This window comes from Lates calcarifer, linkage group LG19 (genome assembly GCF_001640805.2).
Source record: "Lates calcarifer isolate ASB-BC8 linkage group LG19, TLL_Latcal_v3, whole genome shotgun sequence".
Classification (NCBI taxonomy): domain Eukaryota; kingdom Metazoa; phylum Chordata; class Actinopteri; family Centropomidae; genus Lates; species Lates calcarifer.
Window position 1 is genome coordinate 3,894,300 of NC_066851.1, and position 24,396 is coordinate 3,918,695.

General features: G+C 38.9%; 2 protein-coding genes across 3 annotated transcripts in view; both read right to left on the minus strand.

Annotated features, from left to right (window-relative positions):
- Positions 1–2,154, minus strand: LOC108896093 (potassium channel subfamily K member 16-like). The gene is made up of 5 exons (XM_018695090.2): positions 1,942–2,154; positions 1,252–1,366; positions 994–1,160; positions 508–676; positions 1–312 (listed from the first exon to the last, which is right to left on the minus strand). The coding sequence occupies exons 1-5, from the start codon at positions 2,152–2,154 to the stop codon at positions 104–106; spliced, it is 873 nt and encodes a 290-aa protein (XP_018550606.1). The 3' UTR covers positions 1–103.
- Positions 2,155–4,715: 2,561 nt separating this feature from the next.
- kif6 (kinesin family member 6) overlaps positions 4,716–24,396 on the minus strand; it is a 51,906-nt gene continuing 32,225 nt past the window's right edge. Inside the window, exons 14-23 of one of the 2 annotated variants that reach the window (XR_001963062.2) lie at positions 16,626–16,728; positions 16,300–16,355; positions 11,347–11,397; positions 10,452–10,539; positions 10,178–10,313; positions 8,930–9,018; positions 8,060–8,149; positions 7,836–7,938; positions 6,812–6,927; positions 4,716–5,743 (exon numbers count right to left, since the gene is read on the minus strand). Coding sequence is in view for 1 of the 2 variants with exons in the window: in XM_051078310.1 (XP_050934267.1) it covers positions 5,727–5,743; positions 6,812–6,927; positions 8,930–9,018; positions 10,178–10,313; positions 10,452–10,539; positions 11,347–11,397; positions 16,300–16,355; positions 16,626–16,728 (656 nt within the window). In the remaining variant the exon portion in view is untranslated. The remainder of the gene's footprint in view (positions 5,744–6,811; positions 6,928–7,835; positions 7,939–8,059; positions 8,150–8,929; positions 9,019–10,177; positions 10,314–10,451; positions 10,540–11,346; positions 11,398–16,299; positions 16,356–16,625; positions 16,729–24,396) is intronic. The other variant, XM_051078310.1, reaches the window with a different exon arrangement.

Here is a 24,396-nt window from a genome sequence, read left to right on the forward strand (position 1 = left end):
TTTTCTGCCTGTACTCTTTCTCATAAAATGTACAGAAAACAATCACAAAATATATTCTACCTAGCAAATATTACATGTTGATTGTCCCATCTACAGTCCATTGTTAGATCTTTGATGTGTCTTCTAGTTTACTGGATGACACGTCCTCTTCCTCCTCCTGTTTCTTAAAGCCTGGGTGAGTCAGGACAACCACATTCTCCATTATTCTGGCTCCCATGTTGAGGATGAGAGCAAGCCAAGCCAGGGCAAAAATGATCCATATGCCTGCAAGGCTACGGTACAGAGAGATGTACTCCTTGCCTGGATCAGTCCCTACAAGAATTGATATTACCATGTTAGAACATGTTAAGTTTATCCCAGCCCCAGAAAACACACTACTTTTTTATGTTGACAGATGTACAAATGCTCTCCTGCCTTACACAGTACAATGGATATGCAAAAAATCCATTTTGACTGGGATCTGGGATCTTTCCACCACATTAGTGCTTGTTTGCTCTCTCTACTCACCCACCACATAATCTCCAAAACCAATGGTGCTGAGTGTAATGAAGGCGAAATAGAAGCCTTCGCCAAACGTCCAGCCTTCCACATAACTGAACAGCAGAGGAGGGATGACTAGAAACAGCAGGCTGCCACTGATGAAGAATAAACTCACTGCCAGAGCCTCAACTGTTTGCTAAGAAACAAACACAGGTTAAATGACATTTAGGTGACATTCACAGGCATCACATGTTCATGGCAATGGGGAACACAGATCCTTACTACTGAGACAAAACAAAATATGACATAATAACACAATAACAATTAATAGCACATATGTGGCTCATTGATATTTGACAGAAAGAAAGGTTGTTGACCATAGCACAGCAGAAAATGCAACAGAAATGAAGATAAATAAAAGAGCATGTTCTGTCGCCAGATTTGGAGGATGTAAACAGACAACGAAACGGTAAAGTTGCTGTGAATCTGTGGCCAGTGGACACCCATCACTACCTTGTGTGGAACAACTGAGACCATCCCCCTCTTGAGTCGACCCAGGTGGATGGTAAGACACTTCCCAAGCTGTTTGAGGAAGGCTAGATTCAGAGGGATCCCACAGAGTGCGTAAAACACACAAAACACCTGACCAGACACAGTGCTGGGGGAGAGGTTTCCATAACCTGTGAATATGATTATAGTACGATGTCAGCAGTACAGGCCAACGCAAAAATAAATGAAAGGGTAAAATCATTAATATATAAGCATGCTCACCTATAGTAGTGACTACTGTGCCTGCAAAAAAGAAGGAGCTACTAAAATCCCAGTTGCTGGGGTTTGTTGAGTTGCCTGAGGGATTCACTCCCTTTTCCCAGGCATCTAAAATCACCTGTACACACACACACACACACACACACACACACACACACACACACACACACACACACACACACACACAAAGGTAACTATAATATTAGAATAAGGCCACCAGCTACTATATTTGGACATTAAAAAAAGCAAATGGACATTTCACTATTCATTTCACTAATGCTCTAGTAATTACTTTGGTAAGTATTTTGGCTCATGACACACTAGATCAGCTTACTGTTGTTCCATTTATTGCTGTGTACCTGACCTAATCATCAAATTGATCTTTCGATTTGTCTGTGTTTGAGCTCTTTTTATCATGTTTTCTCAGTGATTTGATATATATTTGTATCCACTTGTATAGAATTAAGGATCGTTTAAGGGTCAATCATCTATTGATAAAGACTGACCATGTATTTTAGCATCTGTTACTCTGTTGACTATGAAAGACAGTGACAATCTTGGTCTCATATAACAAAACCTAGATTTGTCTTAGATTATAAATAGTGAATCATATGCTCTTACACTTCAAGAATTCTCCTTTGCAATCAGTGAACATGAAATTCTTAAAAAACTGTGTAGAAACTGATAGAAAACCTGGACAAATGTCTCCAAGGCTGCTCCGTCTAAGCAGGTATAATTAGCCAAGAAATTCAGCTTCTCCAGTTGGAAGTGGTTGCGGTTGTTGCTCTCAGCCTCTCGCTCCAGAATCTGGAAGACTATGGCCCCAACCAGCAGGTATGTGAAGTGGGCCAGAGTCAAAAGTGCTGTCCAGCTCACTTTGACCTGGGCCAACTGGAATCTCGCCATCAAACCCCCCCCAGCACCAAAAAGGACACAAACGCTGATGCTCAAACTAAGAAGAGAGGTTAATAGCTTCAGAAAGGACTGGCAATCAAATACACAGATCTCATGTCTAGTTCCCCAAAGAAAACGTCCATCACTGCAGATTGTGGCATTCTTTTCCAGACAAAGGAACAGGAAATTGTCAAAAGTGAGAAAAACTGTGTTTAAAGTAAATGAGAGACAGCTGTTAGAGTGTCCTTAAAGCCAGCTTTAAATAACAGCAACATCAAGAAAGGCTGAGATGTGGTAAAGCTGTATCTTGGGGTGACAGCTCTCACTGGACAGGTAAACATCTCCCCTCAATGCTCTTTCTCTGACTGGTCAGACTACCATAGATGTTGGGTATTGATTCAAGGGTTGCCAGGGTAACAATCAAACTCCTCTTCCCCATTAGTGCGACATCTGGAGACACACACACACACTTTCAACTGTTTCCACTAATAAGGAAGTGGTGGCTACATCTTGTCAGCAGAACAAAAGTTAATATTTTACCTGACTGCTGTTGGTTGTCCAAGCACCCACAATTATGGAGTGCTGATGAACCTTTCGATAGGATTCTGCATTGTGGGTACAAATTTTGCTCTCTGAATTGGAAACCGGAGGAAAATGAATTTCAGCCACAAATGATTGGCTTCCTGACATACTTCACAGAAATTGCTCAATAATAATGACTGGTGCCACAATTTGGGACATATTAAGGGAGATAAATTTAATCTAATTAAGTGTGGACACAACATCCCATCAGTTTTAAAGCTCAATTTCTCTAACTGAAGGAAGTCTGCTAGAACAATCGATCAGACATTTTCCACCACATTCAGGAGCCAGGCATGTTTATGGTCAGATGGAGAGGAAGGAGATGACATTTTGGAGAGGTGTGGAGAGCACTTCTTGATTGTGGGCCATAAACCAAAGAGTTGAAAGAAGCCTCATGATAGAACCTAATGGAGTTCCATGGTTTCAATGTTTACAGAGCTAGCATGTTAAAAATGTCTGAAAGGATGTAAGAAAATCATAGACTTTAGAGTAGATGCCAAGAACTACAGTTATAATCATCATCATCATCATAGTAGAAATGTTCAGTCCTGCTCCAGAAGATTGGTGTCCCTACATCACTGCTTGCTGCCTGGAAATAATTTTCCAAACTCTCTTTTGGGGTGGACTAACAGTGTAGCAAGAAGATACATGTCGCACTACATATTCTAATATGTAACATGTATTGAAATAATTATTAAAACAAAAAGTTGACATTTGATATTTTAACCTGCAGTTTTATTTCCGGACCGCAGCAGTGACATATAATCACCTTTCAAGTTCACGTGGTGCAATCAGTTGCTTTTTTACACATTTAGAAGTTACAGAGAAATGTCATCATTAATTTGGACCAGCTCCTGAGGGAAATATTTGACTCCTTTGCAATGCTCCACTGTGTTCACTAGCTACACCATCCAGCCACAACATTAAAACAGATAACTGGTTTTAATGTTATGGCTTACTGGTGTAATCTCTATCTGTGTCTGTCTGCTGACTGGTGTTGATGGTGTGCAGTGAGTTTTTAGAGCTCTTTTGCGGAGAACAGCTGCCTGCTGTTCAAAACACTGACCCGTGTGCCCTCTCTGCATTGAAGGAAATGCTACACTACCTGTCTAAGCTGAGCTAGTTGATATGCTGTGTGGATTTAAGTATCATTGCTCTTTAGGGTGATGTACAAAGTCATGTTATCGACATGACTGAGAGGAATAACAGATATCATGACTTGTCCAAAGAAGGCTCCTTCTCCAAGGCAACTAGATGCAAATTGTGCAGCTGCTTGTCATATGTCAAACAAATCAACACAAAGCTATGCAAAAGGGTTGTTCCAATGCTCGCATGTTGTCTTTGTTGTGTGGGCTGGTGTGTAGTGATGGCTGGGACAGTGGGATGAAACTTGTCTAATGCCTAATTGATAGAAATGATTTTTCATTTAGTGAAGTGGTAGTACATGTCGTACAAACTGTGAGTTATTCAGGTCACACCAGTGGTGTCACACTGCAGGCTTGTTTCAGGCAGACAGGCCAATGCATTAATTAATTTGATGTTACCTCTGATGTTATCTATACTGAAATATTTAATGAAATATTTTCATTATTGGGCATCATAAATGATGAGTCACTTCTGTACTCAATAATCAATACTACAGGCAAAGAAATGTTCGTAAACCTATTTGAATTTCAAATAATGTATCTAAAGGAAGCCCTGTACTGACTTCTCCAGGGTGTCTCCCTGTCATCTGCCCAGTGCATGCTGGGATAGGCTCCACCTCTGTCCCTGAATACTGGTGACCATGCTTGGATATTTTACGATCCTGATGATCCATTAGTCAAAACTGTAGGACAATAACGGATTTTGCCTATACAGCTTGATCTCACATGCAAATGTCAATGTCAACTCATCATTACAGCGTTTACAATGCAACAAAAAGGATCTTCCAGTTTACCAGCACTGGAGTAATGTGGAATGAATTTGACTACAAATGGAGCTTATTTCCAGTATTTTAATTAACGACACAACAAAAAGTTTTAGTCGTTCTAATACCTTTCATGGATGAAGTTTATTAGGAATCATTTTCCAGCTGAATTTCAAAAGAAAATAAACCACAGTAACCCCCATAAAATATCTGTAAAGGAAGAGCTGTGAGAAAGAGATTTAACATTACTGAACTAATGAAAACTAACTTTTGTGCTTGAATAGGTCAGACTGTTCCCAAACATGTATCACTCCTAGAGTCTAAGTCACTTGGCAACAGCTTCCTCCAGATGACAGATTGCAGACAGTATGAACTGGGAGACCAGTCACCTAATACTGTAAGCCAAGAACACTGGCAAACTACTACAGTAAAGCACGTTATGGCATCTCACATTTGCTTTGGTTCTTGACATTTTCTCATAATGCAGCCTTATTTTTGATTTAACATTTTGAGTAAATGTTTTACAGAACATTAAAAGGCAAACTACTGTACATATACTAAATACATCTATTTCCAGCATTTTACACAAAAAAATTATCCTGAGAATAAAATGAAACCAGCCAGATATATGAAATATGTTTGACATTCTGCATGTTGAAACTTCCTGTGACCATTTGGAAAGTCATGATTCATTACATCCTTAAACACATACTGGAGCCAACTGGTTTCCTATTGTCTGCTGCTTCCTCTGATATCTTGAGCCAACATTTGTACAGATCAAATAGGCGGTGAAGGCTGTGATTTATATCGCTGCCCATTATATCAATGGCATCATCTTCAGAGGGTCAACAAGTGAGTGTATGCATGTGGGAATGAGACAGTATGTGTGGTGTGTGTCTTTTTTATGAGAATTTTTTTATATTTTAGGATCCATTTTGAGATGATTTTTGTTCAAATCTTCATTGTCCATTAATACTCATGGAAGTATAATCCACATTTTCAGGATCATTTTATCACCTGACAGTCGTGGTGGTCACACAGTCAGTCAGATGACGATAACTTCAGGTCTTGAATGCTTCCTCAGAACTTCATATCACTGCTGAGGAGGGCCTGAAACAAATTAACAGAGATGGACTGATCATCCAGTATTTGGAAAAAAGAGAATAAGTTAGTAAGTTAACTGTATTAACTGTTTCTTTGTCTCAAGTAACAACCTCTGAAATTAAATTGCAGTGAAATTCACAGTAAACTATTATTTTTAACTACAATAACAGCCTTAACTCTGACTTTGTGCTGTCTGTCTCTTTATGCCAGGCTCCCAACACTTCCCAGCATGCTCTAGTGACTTAAAAGCTGTTTTGATAGGAGGAATAGCACCACACAGGGGTTACCAAACAACAAAGTAGAGGGGCTTTCCTGTTAAAACACAGTCGCTATACAGCTTTGTAGTACCAGAGGTAAGGAGGCATGAAATGAGCCTTCCCTGCTCAGAAGAAGGGGGAAAGGAAAAAACTGAAAAAAGGAGGGACAAACAGAAAAAAAGAAAGACAGGAAAAATGAAGAAAGAAAGAAAGAAAGAAAGAAAGAAAGATTTAAGTGGATAAATGGTCTGCCTGACTATTTTTCTGTCTGGTGTCTCTGCTCATTTGGCTGTTCTTCCAGTTCACAAGACCTCAGATGCTCTGGATATCTAGTGGCAAACCACAACACAGCCAGTCCACTTTACTTGTCTGCCAAAGTAAGCGGCCACACAAGGGTCAAAGAAGAGGAGACAGAGAGTGTGAGAGAACCATGTAAGAGCAAAAGAGGAGCAGCTGTAAAGGTAGATAAAGTGAAGGGTGATGGTGTTTTGTGAGATCTCTTTCTGTGAAAAACATAAAGAGGGGGCTCTTGGCCATTAAAGACATTCCCCACTTAGATTGAACCACAAAAAGTCAAAGTGAATCTGAAAGCATTGCAGTTTATCAAGTGCTATATAATGCATGTAATTTATAATAAGGAACATATAGCATGTAAACAGATTAAGTGCAGCTCTCAAAAGCTAACGTTAAACTTTGTTGTGAGGTTAAGAGGTATAGGGCATCACACCACCAGAGGGCGGTGTTGATTTCAAAATGCATAGTGTGTGTGTGTGGGGTTGGGGCGTGTGTGTTCTTTTTTGCTTAGTGTGTGTGTTACCTGTTCTGTTGAGGAGGTTTTGCCTGGCTCTGACAAAGGCCAGGATGTCAGCATCAGTCTGCTGGTCTCCAGTCAGTGGAATAGAGGATGATGTGAGCTTGGTGGTAGAAAGGGCTCTGAAATGAATATATGTTTAAGTAAGATAATATCAGCATTAATTCTTTACAGTTTCTACAACTTTATAACTTTAACAAAAATGCATCATTACATTGCTTTGTGTATGTGTGTGTGTGTGTGTGTGTGTGTGTTGGGGTAACATTTTGAACACCACTGCTGGAAAATGTTTTAACTGTTCTTGTTCCAAGAGCTTAAAAGGAATAAGCTAAAAACCTTAACAGGGAACCAGTCCCCTTGTGTCATGGAGCCTCTGTGTAAAACAATAGTATGTGTGTGCTACAAATCGGTTGGTGGAGATGAACAACAGCACGTATGTAATGCACTGACTGTTTTACTGTTTCTTTTAAAAAGGTGGTTTCAGCAGCAGCGTTCAAGCAAGACCCTAGGTCTTTGATTTATTAACAGAGTTTGGAGACATTACTTCACAAAGAAATAAAAATTTATGGCCACATTCATAAGTGGAGAGAAAACATAGCACGGCTGTAAAATCTACAGGTCCAGACTATATGTATAGATTTAAGGATTACTGCAAACATAAAGGATATGCTACTGTAGTGTTTGCATTTGGGCATACACTTAAGAAATGTAGACACAGCAGTAAACATACAGAGTACTTAAACTTAATTCAGTTCATGTCTTGGTAAATCATACCCTAAGAATAAGAAATATCACAGTTAACAACTGGATTTTGCTATAGGTCATATTGCATAGAGTATAATCTCATTTGAACAGATCCCAGTGAAATTATTTCTTTCTAAATTGCAAATCTCCTCACCATGTTGAATATGCTGAATGTATGATGGAGAAAGTTTGATTTGATGAATTTAGGTGCTGTAATGCCATAAAAAACTATATCTATTGTTTACAAAGCCATTCATCTATTTCCAACAAGCCTGTCCTCATGTACCTCCACCCAGATGAAGGAGTGTGGTCAGTCACTTTCCCATCCAGGGACGAATCTTGCCACTCTGTCCGCTGGTAAGGGAGGTATGCTTTTGGGGCTAAAGCTTCTGAAATTCACAAAATACAATACTTATAGTTGTCTGATGACTAGAACAAAGTGTGATATACAGTATAATCCAGTAGTACCCTTTAGGAAACAAAAATGAGATTAAGTGAGGTTAGACAGACCTGAGATCTTGAATAAAAGAGGTGGAACAGCCTGGATTTGGGTTTTGGCTTGCTGGATAGTCTCTCACAGTACTGCTCAGACCAGGTGCACTTATAAGTTAAGACAGCATTTCATATAGACTGTTATAGCATTATTCCACAGATCTGTATCTTGATTTGCAGGTGCTACAGAGGATAATGTCCATATAAAAGTCATATGGCGGTTCTATTATAGGTAGTATGCACTGTATCTCAGCCTGTACTCTGTGCCATTCTCTTGTTTTTTTTAGCATCATCACATACAATACAAGAAAGAGCAACAATGCAAAGCAATTTGCCCTCTAACACAGGGTCTCTGCAGGGCTCACCAAGACACATTTAAGACTTTTTAAATCCACAAAGAATACAATTTAATAACTGCTTCAGAGTCATTCCATTCAAAGCATAACAGCATGATGGCAAACCAGAAGGATAATATTACTTAAATTACATTATTATTATATCATATTTTCAGTGCTTCCTAGTTGTAGCAATAATTTCTGATTATAGAAGAAACATTAATGCAATCTGGACCCAAATAAGTGACAAAAATGTATAGATATTATTAAAGATATATATTATAGCTATTAGTATTACTAAAAAATATGAATCCACCCAAGTTCATTTAAATTTTGTCAAAATCAACATTAGCCAATTAGCAGATGATGATCCTCCTAGCTACTGAAGCAGCTGTAGTGACAGTGTTTGCTACAAAATGAATGTTTTATGACTCGACAACTACACCTAAAGGTAATTGCCCACACTTTTAATAGGTATGCATTTACATTTGTTGCAAGGATGGAAGGATGGATGGGCAGACAAAATGTAGTCAGTCAGCAATCACAGTCTCACCCAAATCCTGGAGTGCTGGGTGAGGATGGCTGCAAGGTTCCACCTTGTGACCCTGTGTGACATCTGGCTGTTGACTCTGAGTCAGATTCCTAGTGACAATCATTGAAAAAATTAATGCATTTTTCTTGACCACTTCTGAGCAAAAACACTAATTCCACACTGATGACAGCTAAACACCATGTGGCCATATGCAACATACAGCTAAAGGAAAAAGAGGACCTAAGTTATTTTGTGTCCTCTAGCCCCATCATACCTCATACTCAAAGTTTAATCAGTTACATGTGTGCTGTTTTCCAAAAACAGAACAATAAATGCTTGAACCTGTTGCGTATGCACTGGCAAGGAAGACGACTGTCTTCCTGCTTGAAAGACCAAAGCTGCACATGTAAGGACTGTCTGTCTGACTTCCTCTTTGTCATTCCCCAACCTTGCTCGGATGTGAGTGAGATATTGTTCTCCATTTATAGGATCACAACTGAAGAGTAAAAGCCAGCAGTGTCTGCTGGTCAGATGTTGCTGCTTAACATCTTTGTGGTTGGTTTCCAAAATGTGCACAACAGAAATCAAGGCCAAGCAAAGTGTATGAATGTGAGTCCAGAGACCTAGTTCTCTTCAAGTCAGTGTTATTCATAATTTCTGAATTTTCTACTCATCTCTCACTCCAGGCTTCTGCAAACATTGCCTTTCACCATACTGTACAAGTCTCTTAAGTATTCAAGCACAAACACAGATCTATTTTTTAGGACTGAAATAAACACTGACTCACTTCTTATCCCCCACTGTGAGACCTCATGAACATGTTGTCCTTGTTAAGACTCTAACTGTTGAGACCATGTATTGATGCTGTTGCTGTCTCTAAGCTGCTCTCCAAACCCTTGTTTTGGGTCACATGGAATTCTGTACAAATGTGTTTCTGTGTATTTGCCTCCTACATCTCATCATCTTCCCACCTGGGCCCATTCAGCATGATGTTGAACAGAGGCTGCAAGGGTCACAGTGGTGCCATAAAAGCCTCTGAAGTTAGAGACATGTGCATATCACCTTACACACACTAACGTGTCCATGGAGGCTAATATTCAGAAAACACACAAAAGAAAACATCAGAAATATAGAGACAGAAATGAACAGACAATCCTTCCTGACTAATGTTGGAAACATATCTTAGACATACTAGTCTGCCCATTGCATCATGCCACAGAAGCTTTATGTGGTGTTGTCACATAGATAGAGGAAGGTAAGGCCAGTCACCTGGGCACTGGAGGCCTCCTGGCTCCACCACTTATGGAAGTCCCTCTGGAGCTTGACCTTCGCCCTTTCCAGCAACAGCTGCAGGTGCTCAATCTCTGTCCTCAATGCTTTTAGACGGACAATGGTGCTCTTGTAACTGACAGGAGATATTAGGGGCACCAAATTTATCTTTTGTCCACATAACACAGTACTTGCTGTGTCTAATCAATCAAAGCAGGGTCTTGGGAACCCATGAAAACATGGTATGGTAACAATGCACTTTTACTACACTTACGCCTTTTTTTCCTGCTCAATGTTTTTGCATAGGTTTTCTTCCACTGAGTCCACCTCCTTCTCAGACTCTGTGTAGTTCCCCAACACACCTACAGTAGAATTGGACAGGTAGAGAGCATGGCAAGTGTTTTAAAGACAGATAAAATGTGGATACTGTAAATTTACTGCAGATAAATTCATGAATACAGCCAAGTTTTCTTGTTTTTGTTTGCAGAAGAAGACATACAGAAGCTTGTATGCCTGTTTTGTTTACATGTGAGAGAATTTTCTTCAAAGACAATATTTTAAATATTGGCCAAGGATAATAGAGGTAAGGTTGCTGTTGAGTGTTCTCTGATGCATAACCCAAAATAACAAAAAAGCCTTTGGTGCCTGAACTGGAGGGACATGTTTGTGTGCTTTACAAAAAGATTTCCTCATCAAAGCATTTATGTCACTGATCTGATCAAAACAGTCAGAAAAGAATAAATGAAGGAGTCTTAGAGTTGTGCCGCCCAGTCTTTGGTCACTGAGCTTTCAGTCATTTGAGGCCTACTGCAAAGGCTTTGAAGTGGGCACTGCTGCACATACAGTGCAAGAGCAACCACAATGTGTTTACCATGCTACACTGAAAAGAGTTCAATACCAAAAAGATGATAAAAGAGTTTCCACGTGTTACAGCTTTGTTAATCTTTTCAGTTGAAAGGATGTGGGGCCGACTGTCACAGTGTAAACATGGTTATTCTAAGCTTTACAATGAGGCAAGAGGGCAATATGTACTACATATGATGATTTAATTACTTCATGTGTGTCTGCACTGTTTAACTGTTGGTGTGGATACATGGAATTGGATATGATGCTGGTCCTCTACAGACACAGTTTTGCTGTGGGAACATCCATTGTCAGCTTGAGCTTACCATGAGCCGCCCTCTGCCTCCTACGCATCTCTAACTCCTTCTTCAACTCATCTGAGAAAGAGAGGGAAGAAAAAAAATTGTTTGAATTAAACATTTTACACAAATCTTTGCAATGCAAAACACATACTTACATAGTATGCTATAGTGCATCCAAACAATTTCCAAAATATAGCCAACTATAAACTGGATTTTTTATGCTGATACTGCTGTTGATATTTAGGAGTTAAAATATATATGTGCTGATATTATTTATTATATATTATTTTTATATTATTCATTAACAGAAATACAAAGATTAAGCAAACAATCTTGATATGATCTCCTTAAATTTGTTTTTTCAAAAACTGTGACCAAGATACATACTGATCAGGACATTCTACAGTGTAAAAATCAACTTGTTACTGCTCTCTAGTGGACAAACTCTCTGGTGACACTGTTTCTAAATGACCTAAAACCTAGTTTGGCATTTCTGTAGTTTGTTATTGGCTGGAATATACAATGATATAGATAAATCTGCAATAAACTAATACCAGTCGATATGATGGCCTGCTAATTTATTGGTCTAGTTCGATTTCAAATACCACTTCTCAAGGTATTTCCCACATGAGCATCATAGTGTTTTTTTTAAAGTGGTGCACCAGCTCCAGAACTACTGTGTGTAACAACTTGAATCATCCCTGTTCAGAGAGTTTAGAAAGTTAACTGCTAGGCCATGTTTTTCAGTGTTGTTGTGTTAAAAAATCACAGTTCTTGCACTGATGAACTTATCATTGATTTTAGTTACACACTTAAGCAGTCTCCAAAATGAACTATTGTGACTCCAGTGAGCCAAGAAGCAACATGAGGGAGTCTTTTCGGGTCACTGCCTCCACTGTGACAGTAATACTGGGCTAACATATGTATAAGTCATTTGTGTCTGTTTTTCTGTTTTCTCTGTCTCTCTTCCCCCACTAGAAGTCACTAATTGCCTTAATGAAGATAATGTGATTCAGTGCTTCAGTGGCAAAGGTTTGATCATCTAGTGTAGACAGAAATACAATATACAATATTACAGTGTGCTTTTATCCATTTACATTCAGGATACATTTACTCTAAGACAACAAAAGAAGATAATTTCACATTGAGATCAAATAAATTGACTCGACTTTCAGATATTGAGTTAAGTGAATGATCAGGATAATTATGAGGTGGACTAAATGAAAAAAGGGACATTGAATGGCAGTATTTTCTGTGGTGAGTTCCCATTATAATCCCTCAGGTCTTATATGCACGTACATAGTGCTGTGCTGTATCTCCCTCTGTAATATGATCCTGTTGCCAATATAAAGCCGAGGCTTCAAAATGAGAAAACCAGATGAAGGATCACTCTGAGAAAGATGGGGTGTGTGGAGATACCTTTTCATGCAATACCGCTAATGGTGCCATAAAACAGTTGGATTAGAGCTCTTGCTTTGTCAAAGAGAAGATGAAGACACTACAAGACAAACTAGAGGACAAACATCTGTCCTACTGAAATGACCTTGAGTGAAGCCGAGTCTCTTATAGAGATCTGTGGTTTAATAAAGTGTAATAATTATTATTACAGACTTCAGCTTGAGTTTAATGTCAACTCTCAGTGTTTTGCTGTTATATGCTTCAACAGTTTACCCTTGCAACTCTAAGGCCAGCTCATCTTTCAAAACTCTTTACAAACATTTTTTTGAAAGTAGACTACCATTTAGGGTTTCAGTTGACAGTGGAGACGTGAATGGATGATCTGCAACGTAATAAATGACAAACAGGGACATATTGTTCCCTTGATTACAGTGATTTTCCTAATACTATGGGGTATGAACCAGGGTTTGGAAGCTCCTCACAAAGCCATGTGTTTTCATACATAGTCAGTTGGTTGGGTAGCTGGGAATGTAAATGAACTGAGACGCCCTGTGGCTTTACATTGTGGTCAGGTGGGCAGCCCAAGTCTTCTCTAACAGACACAACTCTCACAAACGACGCACCACTAACTGATGAATAGTCTCCTTTTTTCAAAACAACATAAAAGGATTACAGAATATTTATGCCTTGAGTAGGTTCTGTTGACAAGGTGAAAATGTAGTAGGGAGTACGTGACGGCAACATAAAAAGCACATGGCTCCAGTTTTTTCAAAAATGATTATCTACATTTTCAGGGTCATGGTACACTAAATGGATGTATTTTATGCCTATATAGTAATATATTGTAAAAATTATGATGCAGATGAACTCTGTTTTGCAATATTCTAATCAAATAATCTGAGTAAGTGAATATAAACTAAGGGCTGTACTAAAAATACATATTTCATACATATACATATTTCAGTGATGACTAAATGGTCAGATTATTTGGTCAGGACTGCCTGTTGAAGCATCAAAACTGACAGCAAGTTAACAGTATGTCTAACCTTCACTGACTGAAAAATTCCAATAAGATAAATTTGCATACGTGTCAAGCAATAGTGGTGTGTGGTGTGCTTACTGCAATACTTCATTACACTTCAGTGCTCCTATACCCCTTCCAGGACAAGACTGTGGGCTCAACACCACAACCTCTTCCAAACCATGCAGGGTTTCCCCCCACATCGTCAGGAGACATTCTGTCGTCTTTAAGGACCGGTTTCAAGCTACAAGCCTCAATAAATATTTGGTGATTTTTGTGGCCTGGAGGTTAAATGTGATATGCCGCACAAATACCACAGTGAGCTCAAGATCCAAGCATCATACATGTGATCCAGCTTCTTAGTATCTGAGTGGGTGTCGATTCAAGTGTATATGAAGAATTATTGCATCGTTAAATGTGCAGACTAGTATCAAAGTATGAAAATCAAGGACATTAACCGCTCTAATGAGGAGCTGATAACATGAGCACTGCAAGTAAATCATTACAACAGTTGTGTTAAATCTAGTGGTTGTTGGTTACAAAGACCACATCAGGTGCAGAAATCAAGTTACATTCTTCTGCAATATTCCTTCTCAAGTGCTTCGGAACAGTATTCCTGGCAATGACATACATTTTAGGCTCCAGTAGAGTTTCCTCGCAATCTATCTCAAAATCCTTCAGTCTTTGGTCACCTCAGTAAAGGTGAGCATATGAAAGAGGTCCCAAAGCAGATACCAGATGCTCTAGGGCTGTACTGCATAAATCCCTTCGCATCTGGCAGAGAAATCAAGAGATGCTGCTTATTTCCAGCTGTCCTACACCTTTCATGCTCTAGAAGATGTGCATCGCTGATCTCTCTGAATAAATATATATGCTTGGACTTTTTGGACCTAAGGGCTTGGAACATATGCTCCTCCAGTGGGATTGGATTCCATAGCCATATGTAATGGCCAAGAACAATACTGTAAACCAGGGAAATGTTTATACACTGATGTCTCCATGGGCTACCGCCTCTCCCTTTCTCTCTTACTACTGACCCTCATGCTGGGTACATCCATCAGAAAAAGCAGCACAACGCTTTTGTCTATATTATGCTAACTGTTTCCATGTTCTACATTAACCATGAGACACAGGTAGTGTAAAATTTCCAAGCGGGGCTTCCAAGATGGCAAGGAAACATACTGAACTAAATATTATGGTACTACTTTCCAGCCAGAAGAGGCAACCACCTTCCACTAAAAACACTGTCTCTCATCTAGGAAGAATGTGGCTCCATGCACCTAACAATGTAATAATATTTGACAGCATCAAGATGTTTTTTGGGGATTCCAAATTTGAATAAGCTTGGGAATTTGGTTACTAAATCTCATCAAAAAAATATGTTAAATTAGTCAAGATCTAGTTTCTCCAAACTAAACCCACAGAGTGATGATATCTGCAGAACACGTCTGAAGAGTTAATATTCTACATGCTGTCACAGCTGATTTTTGTGTGATGTTTGACACATCTGATATATGGCTATGTCAGCACTTCACAGATTGAATCTTGAAAAAAAAAAACAGAAAAGTTCATTTCCAAGGGTGATAAATGTATGTTGGCATGTATGAGGGTAACAGGCAAATACTACCAAACCACCAAGCGTGATCTGAGGCAGCAATGATGCCAGCCACTGGTGTGAGGTAAACCTATCTATTTCAGTGGCATGTGTAATGAGCCACAAACACACATAGTCCAGGGAAATTCATAAATGTAGCTTGCAATAGTAAATGCAAACCAGATCGAGCCCTATGAGTTTGCTGGAAAATTCAACCAAAGTGCAGTGAAATCATTTAAACTTACTGACACTGGTGACAGAACTTGTCCATCAATATCCCCGTGGAAGAAACTGATTATGACACATTACTGAATAAAGTAACTTTTACAGTAACTTCAAATCAGTGTGGACTAATTTCTAACAATGATGAGGCATTCTGAATGATCTTTGAAATCTAAATAATGAACTAAGTAACCAACAGATTGATGGACTAACCACACTGTCAAAGCATGGACACACACTAGTACACAGGCACACACTACACCAGAGAAACTCAGGACCAAAGCCGCAAACTTTGGGATCACTCAGCATTGTCTGAAGCTAGGGTTTATGCCAGGCTTCATTCTGGCATAGTAAGGCTACCTGTCAAGGACATTACCCAGAAGAACACAGGGGTGTGCTTAGAGAGTCGCCATAAAACAGCCTGAGACAGGCTAGTAAAAAGTACAGGTTGGAAGACTAGGTGGGTGGAAATCAGAACGCCTCTCAGTCCTGGAAAAGTTGAGGAATGTGCTGAACGACATTTCTACACTCCAGAGAAACAGAACCCCGACAGTGATCTGTTCATTAACGTTTTCCAGGCAGGTACGTAGGCTTGTGTCTTTAGGGACCCACAGAATGCCAACAAAGATTATCTGCATTCTGCATAGGGCTCGTGCCACAGTCTTTGTTTGCCATTTTGTTCACAGCTCCTAAATATCACGTGATTTCCAGGAGGTAACTTCCATTTGTTGATACAACTTACTGATTCTGTTTCTGGCTTCATTCAGTTGCTCCCCAAGTCTTCTTGCCTCAGCTGCCCTGTTCAAAAGATTCTAGGAGTCAATGAGTAATGGTAGCAAAAAAAGCAGATAAACTGAATGTGGTAAAACAACAAAAAGCATGCTAGGCTACAAAGAATTTGAAAGTAAATATTACATAAAAACATGTATTACATACCGTATCTCTGTTGGCACGTTACTTGAAAACATAAACAACCATTTCCTAGATAGTAGTTGTCAAATGTTTTTGACAACAATATCAAGATGTGAATTAACAACAACTGTCTAACAACTCCTACCGGTCACCAACCTCTGTTTGAGTAGGTTCTTATTGTCTTCAATGGTGAGATAGTCCTCGTGGTCCCTCATGAAGGTTTCAAAGGCTTCTTGTTTTCCCATAGATAGCTGTGGACCTGAGAGAAAAATATCCAGCACTGAGGCACAAGTTGCATTCTAACAATTCTAATAATCAAAAGTTAGTGTTCATGTCAGCAGTACCACGCTGAAAACGTTTGCTAAAATTAACTCTACCATACAAACTACTATCCTAACAAGACTGTATGCATGTCATACCACTAAAATAAATCTGCTAACTATGGGAAATTGTGTCAGGTCCAGCTGTGCAGATTTGAACAGTGAGACCTGAGCTGTGCATGTTCCCACATCCACAGGTACTCAAATCCAATCTGGCAGCCAGATGTGAGCTAGAGCCCCACTGATATAGTTGACCTCCCACCTATTACTAATTACAAAACCGAATGACTATTAGCTTGCCATTCCAGGTTTAGAGAGAACATAAACACAAACATAAACAGCAATTCTGAACATCTCAGCATTACATAGTGGATGCCCCCACCTAACTTTGGCAACTTGCCACATTTAAGGAAACTACATAATTTGGGGCATAACATCCTGTTGACTGTTGAATTCTTTTTATAGGCTTGTAATATTATTTAATGAGCAAGTCTATTAAAGGGCTATACATCTGCTTCAAAGAAATATACCAAGACAATAGTTCACACAGATAACAAGTAAAGTATTTAGTTTTTGTTTTACCTGTGAACCTCTGATTTAATTGAAAATAACAATTGCCAATAACTGTGTAAAAAAGGAAGGGAAAGGGTGGACATTATGTGAACTACATAAGGCAACACTGTACTTCACTGTCGCTGATTATTATTATTTATACCTGTGCTTCTCTACAGAAGAAGCATATTGCCACCAATAACGTACACCATTGTGATAATACATGTTATTGTTGTTGTGTGTGTTAGTGCTGTTGCCTCACAGCAAGGTTCCGGGTTCGAGTCCCGGTTCACCTGGGCTTTTCTGTGTGGAATTTGCATGTCCTCCCTGTGCTTGTGTGGGTTCTCTCTAGGTACTCCTTCCTCCTGCCGTCCAAAGACATGCAGGTTAGGTTAACTGCTGACTTGATTTTTGAAGTGTAAAAAAAAAAGTAAATACACCCCCTACAGCAAAAAGACACTAAAAGTTTGGTACCCTACTAAGTCAGTATATAGTAACCCCCCCTCTGGCAGATGTCATAGCTTGCAAACTTTGCTTGTAGCTAACTAAGAGTCTTTCTATTCTTGATTTAGGAATTTTCAGCCACTCTCCCTAGGCTGCCCTGCATGCACAATATGTTAAAGATCTACCAACATTTTCCCTGATGTTCAAGTCAGGGTCCTGTGAGGCCCATTCTAAATGCATCAGATTGCATTCTTGAAGTAGTTCATGATGGATTCTGAGGTATGCTTTGGATCACTGTCCTGCTGTAGAAGACAACAAACACAGTTTTGGTGATTTTGGCCACAGAGCTCAATTTTAACTTCATCTGTCCACAGCACTTGTTTCCAAAAGGACTCTGACTTATCCAGATGTTGCTTTGCAGACTTCAGATGTTGACTCTTGTGATGAGGCTGCAGGTACGGTTTCTTTCTGTTGACTCTTCCATGTAGACCCTGTTTATGGATGTAACACTGCACTATGGAACTGTGAACCACCACTCCTCTGTCAGCTAAACCTTTCTGCAAATCCTTTGCAGTGATATGGGGGTTTGCTTTTTGTTATGTGAAAGTGTCCTTCATCTTCCACGTCATTTCTTCCACAGTTCCCTTTAACTGCCATTTCTTAATAACACGACTTCAAGACATTGATAATGGAAAAAGCTTAGATACCTCTTAATAGCCTTCCCCTGCTTTGTAGACATCAAATAGCTTAATTTTCAGATCCTCAGTCAGTTGCTTAGAAGAGCCCATGGTTTTTGAAAGTCACCACAAGGTTTGAATAGACAGAGAATTTATCAGCTCTGGAGCTGCCATCAGCGGACAGTTCCTAATGTCAGTTTGTGACCTGCCTTACAAGACTGAACAAGACAATTAAAACCTAATGAGTTATTTAAGTTCTGAGTATTTTACAAGTAGAAATATGACCAAACCTTGACACATGCCAGGATTACTGTTTAATTTTTAAAAAAATCATAATTTATATGAATTTATAGATAACATGTTCACACTTTTCCTGTATGCAAGACTCCACTGGATGATGTATTGACTAATCTTGTAAAAGAATACAAAGCAGCATTATTTCGGGAACATTTCCTGTGCTATGGAAAATCCACAACTTGACAAAGATTTCCAATGAATTCCACCCCTGTTAAAATTAGTGGACTTTTGTGACAAAGCTGTTCTAACCAAAGACATACACAGGACAGTAACTCATGTGAGATTAATTATTGGACAGTTAGGAATTTTGTTTCTTTATTTTTGGAAAGTCCTGATTGAAACCAGCAGGCATCTCACAGGCATATGTTGCAAGAGCCAACCTCAACAAATCAGTCTGAGGGTTTCTTGAGGGAAATGCACTCCATTCGACTCTTGTAAAGAGCAACATTCCAGAAATATCTAAGAGTGATATGACATCATATTATGTTGTACTAAAATAATTTGTGGGATAATGAGATCACATGAACCTTAGTCCAACTTTCCTAATTCTTCTTTTCCGTGCTGACAAACCACAGAGGTTTAACAGGGGAGGAATGTGTTGTGAATATTGTTGCTGTTTCAACAAATTTTTTGAAATGAAATACCAGCAAAGTGATGTATGACCATACTGTTCCATCAATTTATTAGAAGAGGAATAATGTCTAACATTACACAATTGCATGTTCACACTGTGGCCGCCTGCAGGGGACAGTAGTATTCGACTCATTGAGATGTCCCTATTGTGTCAGGTTTCTGGTAAGATCACAGAAATATGGAGGGCCTGGTAGAATCATCACCATCTCATTACATGCTAACAGGATTTATGCTAAGATTTAAGTCTCCCTGTAAGTCTCAAGTCTCCTTTCAGTCCTGTTAAGGTTAATTAAAATAATCACCAGCCAGAATTACAACAGGAACACCTTGCCCATCCATCCATCCATACTGACCACTGTACCACCATGTTGCCCTCTTGTCCATTCATTTACACTATAATGGTATGGTACATCTGTACCTGTGAAAGTAGACAATAAATTAACCTAAAATAAATAAATAAATAGAACTCACAGAGGCATCTGATACTCAGAGTAGTCTGTTTGCAATTTACAGTGCACAAAGTAGAAATTCACTACTATGAGGAGATCAAAATCTTGTTATGTGTGCAGACTGCTTCAATAGAGACAGTGGCCATCAGGAAGAAAAGAAATCCCTAATGTCTATGTTTTATTCTGTGTAGGCCCAGCACAGCACAGCACATGTACTATGGAAAGAGTAGAGTTGATTATATAGCATCCAGTAAGCATGAACGCTTTCCATGGAAAGGTCATCATCATTACATTTTCAGTTAATCTTCAGGGGAGAGGAATTACCCTCACTGTAACCATAGAGCAGCAGAACCCTTAGATTAAACTTAAATTGAAACATACATAAACATTCAGTGACCCATTGAGCATGAGGAAAGGATAAGGAGAAAAGGATAAGTGTAGTGCATTTGTTTTAAATTAGGACAGAGTAAAGAACAATGATCTAATGCGTATATAGTTTGGCTATGAGTCTCCAAGTGGGTCCCAGAAAATCAACACTCCAGATGTGAAACATTTGACATACAATACAGTGTAGTGTACAAGACAACTGTGTCAGTTTTGTGTTCCTAATATTTCGCACATTCATTGTATTTGCGAGAATATGTAACTGAATGTAATGGTCTCTAACAAAAACTATTGACACCACAGGATTAACTGGTTCTTTCAAAAAATCCCTGAGACCAGGTGTGCTCCAGTATTCCACACTGTGAAAGTCAGAAACTCTGAAGTGTGAGAAGTGCCTCCTCTGATCTTCTCTAAACTCTGGAGCTGCTCAGTGTGTTCTTAAAAGCTTTTGCTTCCCAAAGTGCAGAGGCTCTCTGGACAGCATCAAGCTTTCCCTGCTGGTTAACAGCTGATGGAGTTGGAAGTGTGTTCCACTCACAATATTGGTTGCAAACAGAGCAGAAAGACACAGAAATTTCTCATGAAGTGTGAGAAAAGTGGATGAACATTCCAGAGTGGACATGTAACTGCTAGCAAGGGACTGCAGGATCTGGGAATTTCTGAAGGGGTAGCAAGTTTTCCATAACAAACTGGACAATAATTTACAGCAATAATACTGCTGGAAAAATGACCTAAATTAGCTATTGTATAGTCTGGTTTAGCAGTGATGTCATCTCAGTTCATGACTCCAGTGCAATGTTGAAATGAGTGAAGCTGATTATCTATACATGTTTCTCAAGAACTTACAGTATGACCTAGCAACGAAATCCAGTCCAATCATAATTACTTAGTGTTTGCCACTGTCATATTTGGGGAATTATCCTGTGTAGCACTTTCATCTTTACACTCAGTCCCAAAACAAACAACTTATCTACAATGCTGGAGTGTTTCCCTTTCATTTTTTGTATGAAGTTGAACAATTAAAGCAACCAAGGCAAATGTGTGCACTCCAGCATGATTCACCCACTTTGTGGGTCAATGAGTCACGATATGTAAAACTGGTATACTGGCGTCCTTTCAAGCATTACAATGAAGAAAGCGCATTTAGTGTTCAAAGGAAACTACTGCCAGTCTGTATCCTAATAAAGGCCAAAAGGAATCATCTCTGCTGTAGATCTTGGAACATTGTAAAGATTTGGTTAAACTTGAACCTTTGCATCTCTTTCAGACAAGCGTCTCTTTGATTCAACATGCCCACACATGCAGATAATGACTTTATGATCCTTCACAGATGGAACTGGTTCAATCAAAGATTTATACGTCAGTGGCATTTTCTTTTTCTTTTTCTTTAACCAGCTTTTATAAAAGAATGTAACTTCTAAATAGCATGTCTTCTGATTGCAACTTCATACCACCACACTCCCAGATTATGAGTTGTTTTTTAAGTTGCTATCAGTTTTCTTGCTTGATACATTCTTGATATCAAGCATGATATTGATATTATTTCCACTAAACAAGTTTTTTACTATTATATATCACAAGCTATATCATATAATGAAGAACCTTTAAATTAGGAGTTATGAAGATCATTTGGAAATTTAAATATGCGACTCAATTTGGATCAAACTGTAAAAATTACAACATCACATGTGATGATACAATTCAAACCAGTGCATCAGCCAAGTCTCAAATCTGATTTGGATGTGACATGTAACTGTTGTAAACTAGCACCTGCTACATTAAACCATCTGTTCTGGTATGGACCCAAAAGTCATGTCTACTGGAATGTAACATTGGCAGAAAAATAACATAAAAAACAATATGGAAAATATTTGAAAACATTTTTGTCTAGTAAATTCCTACATACAGTCAGGCTGCTGAAGACAATTTGGCTGGCCACAGTCCTATTAGCCCCTCAGGGGCTGATGTTGTCAGGACAGCTGGTTCTGAGGACAGAGATGGCCAAACAGAGGCCAGAGTAGGTGTGGACCGAATGGATTCCCAGCAACACTCAAACTAATGGCTAAGTGATGATTCCTGAAACTTGAAGTGAAGTCCTGAGAATCATAAGATGACATGTACGTGAATTATACGTTCTGTAGCTCTTTACTGGAACCCGCTATTCATGCTGGTTCATAAGTTCATAAATGAAAGTATGACAATGAATGCTAACTAAAAATGAGGACGACCACTCATATAAATGAAGGCTGTGGATCATGTTGTAGACTTAGCAGTTATTAGCCCTATGTCAAGATCTTCTTGGGACCTGTTTTCCAGGTCAACATTTTTTTCTAAGCTATTACATATAATAATCAGACAATATGGGAGGAAACAGCTATGAAAATGTCATTTGAATGCAGTATTGCTGACATTTTGGGTGTTTTTGCCAAAAGTAACTTTGTGCAACATTTATTCAGGGACTTGAGTATTATGGTCAGAGCCAGGAAGATTCTTCACAATGAATTGTTGAAAGTCTGACAGAAATGACCTGTGTCCCCTCATTTGATTGTGAGACAGCTGGATTATTTACATGTAATATTTCAATGTTTGGATTTAGTATGCATCTTAATCTATGTGGAGCACATTCAGGAAATCAGACCAACTCAAACACTGTAGATCATGCAGGCATTTATGTTTCTAGTTATGAGAGCAACCAGATGCTCATTGTTATCATTTTTTCCACTGAATGTGTAGTAAACATTGAATATAAAAGGTAGAGTGTCCATTAAGATCATATATTGTAATGCAGTGTTATTGCACTAATTAATGAATATCTGCATGCAAGGACTATATCTGCTTTATCACATATTCATCACCACTGCCTAAGCTTTTGGTGAAGAGGAATCCATGAAGGGCAATATGTCTCAGGAAATCAAAGAATGAAAAAAAAAAAAAAAGATCACTTGTAAGGCCAGGTGATAACAAATCATCTGGTGGGACAAACCACATGACTCTTCATCTGGATCATCATATTAGATCACATACCACACTGAGAGACTATCACATATGGTGCATCATTTATCAGTGATTTTTAAACCACAGCTTTATAGCCATCCATCACAGTGCACCTCATTGTCCCCTCAACGAATGACTGATTCGCTTACTAATTCTGACTGGACCCAGTTCAAACGTGGTTTTTTTTTTTTTTTTTTAATAGAATCTTCGTTCAGAGACCCTGTTTGCAATTACCCCTTTGCTGGCTTTATTACCACACTGGGCACCATTACACAAAAATGTCAAAGAGGATGAGGGAGCTGTGGTTAGCACAGACAAGAGTGCAGCTTCATTTTGATGAGCTGCTGGCTCTTACTACTGTGCCCGAAGGCTATGACCAAGCTCATTGTAAGGGCTCAGGTTTATCATCACACTTAAGGCTCCACTTAACCAAAATTAAACAGGAAAAGCCAAATAAATGCTGCTGCTAGCGAGGGAGCACATCCCAAAGCCTGACTGGCTTGACTTTCAGCAACCACCACATTCCTGTTACATTTAAACCAAGTTACATTTATAAAGAATTTATGAGTAGACTGTCCATCCAAGACAAGTTGCAGTCCCAAGTCTTTTACTCTACTATCTCTGGGTCTTCATTATACTTTTTTCTTCTGTGACATTATTATCAAAACCTTTGGAAGGGATGTGCTATGGCAAAACTACAAAGAAACAACCTAACCAGCTGCAACACTGTAATGACACTCAAGACCAAATGTAACAGTAAATCTACCAGTTACTGGAAAACTGAAAAACAGGCCTCTGTTTAATTAGATCCGATTTGCAGTTTCCATGTTTCCATGTGTATACTTGCCAAAAAGAAACATTGTAAATATCCTCCAGCGTGTTTACCTATATGTGACATATATTCTTGTATTAGAGCAAAAGAATATAAACAAATTAGATATTTAACATTTTCATGAAGACGATGCCTCTACATGGAACTGACCTTTTCTCAAATGTAGTGAATCCAGGTTTGTTATTCCAGTCACGTCTGAATTGTGTCTTTCGTGTTTACATTGCAACATTCTTGGTCCCTGCTCCCTCAGGCTGCTTCATGTTCCAGAAAGTATTATAGGTTTTAAACTCATCAGCTTTTCATCAGCAACAAATTATAGGTTTAATATACTGTACTGTCTAATGA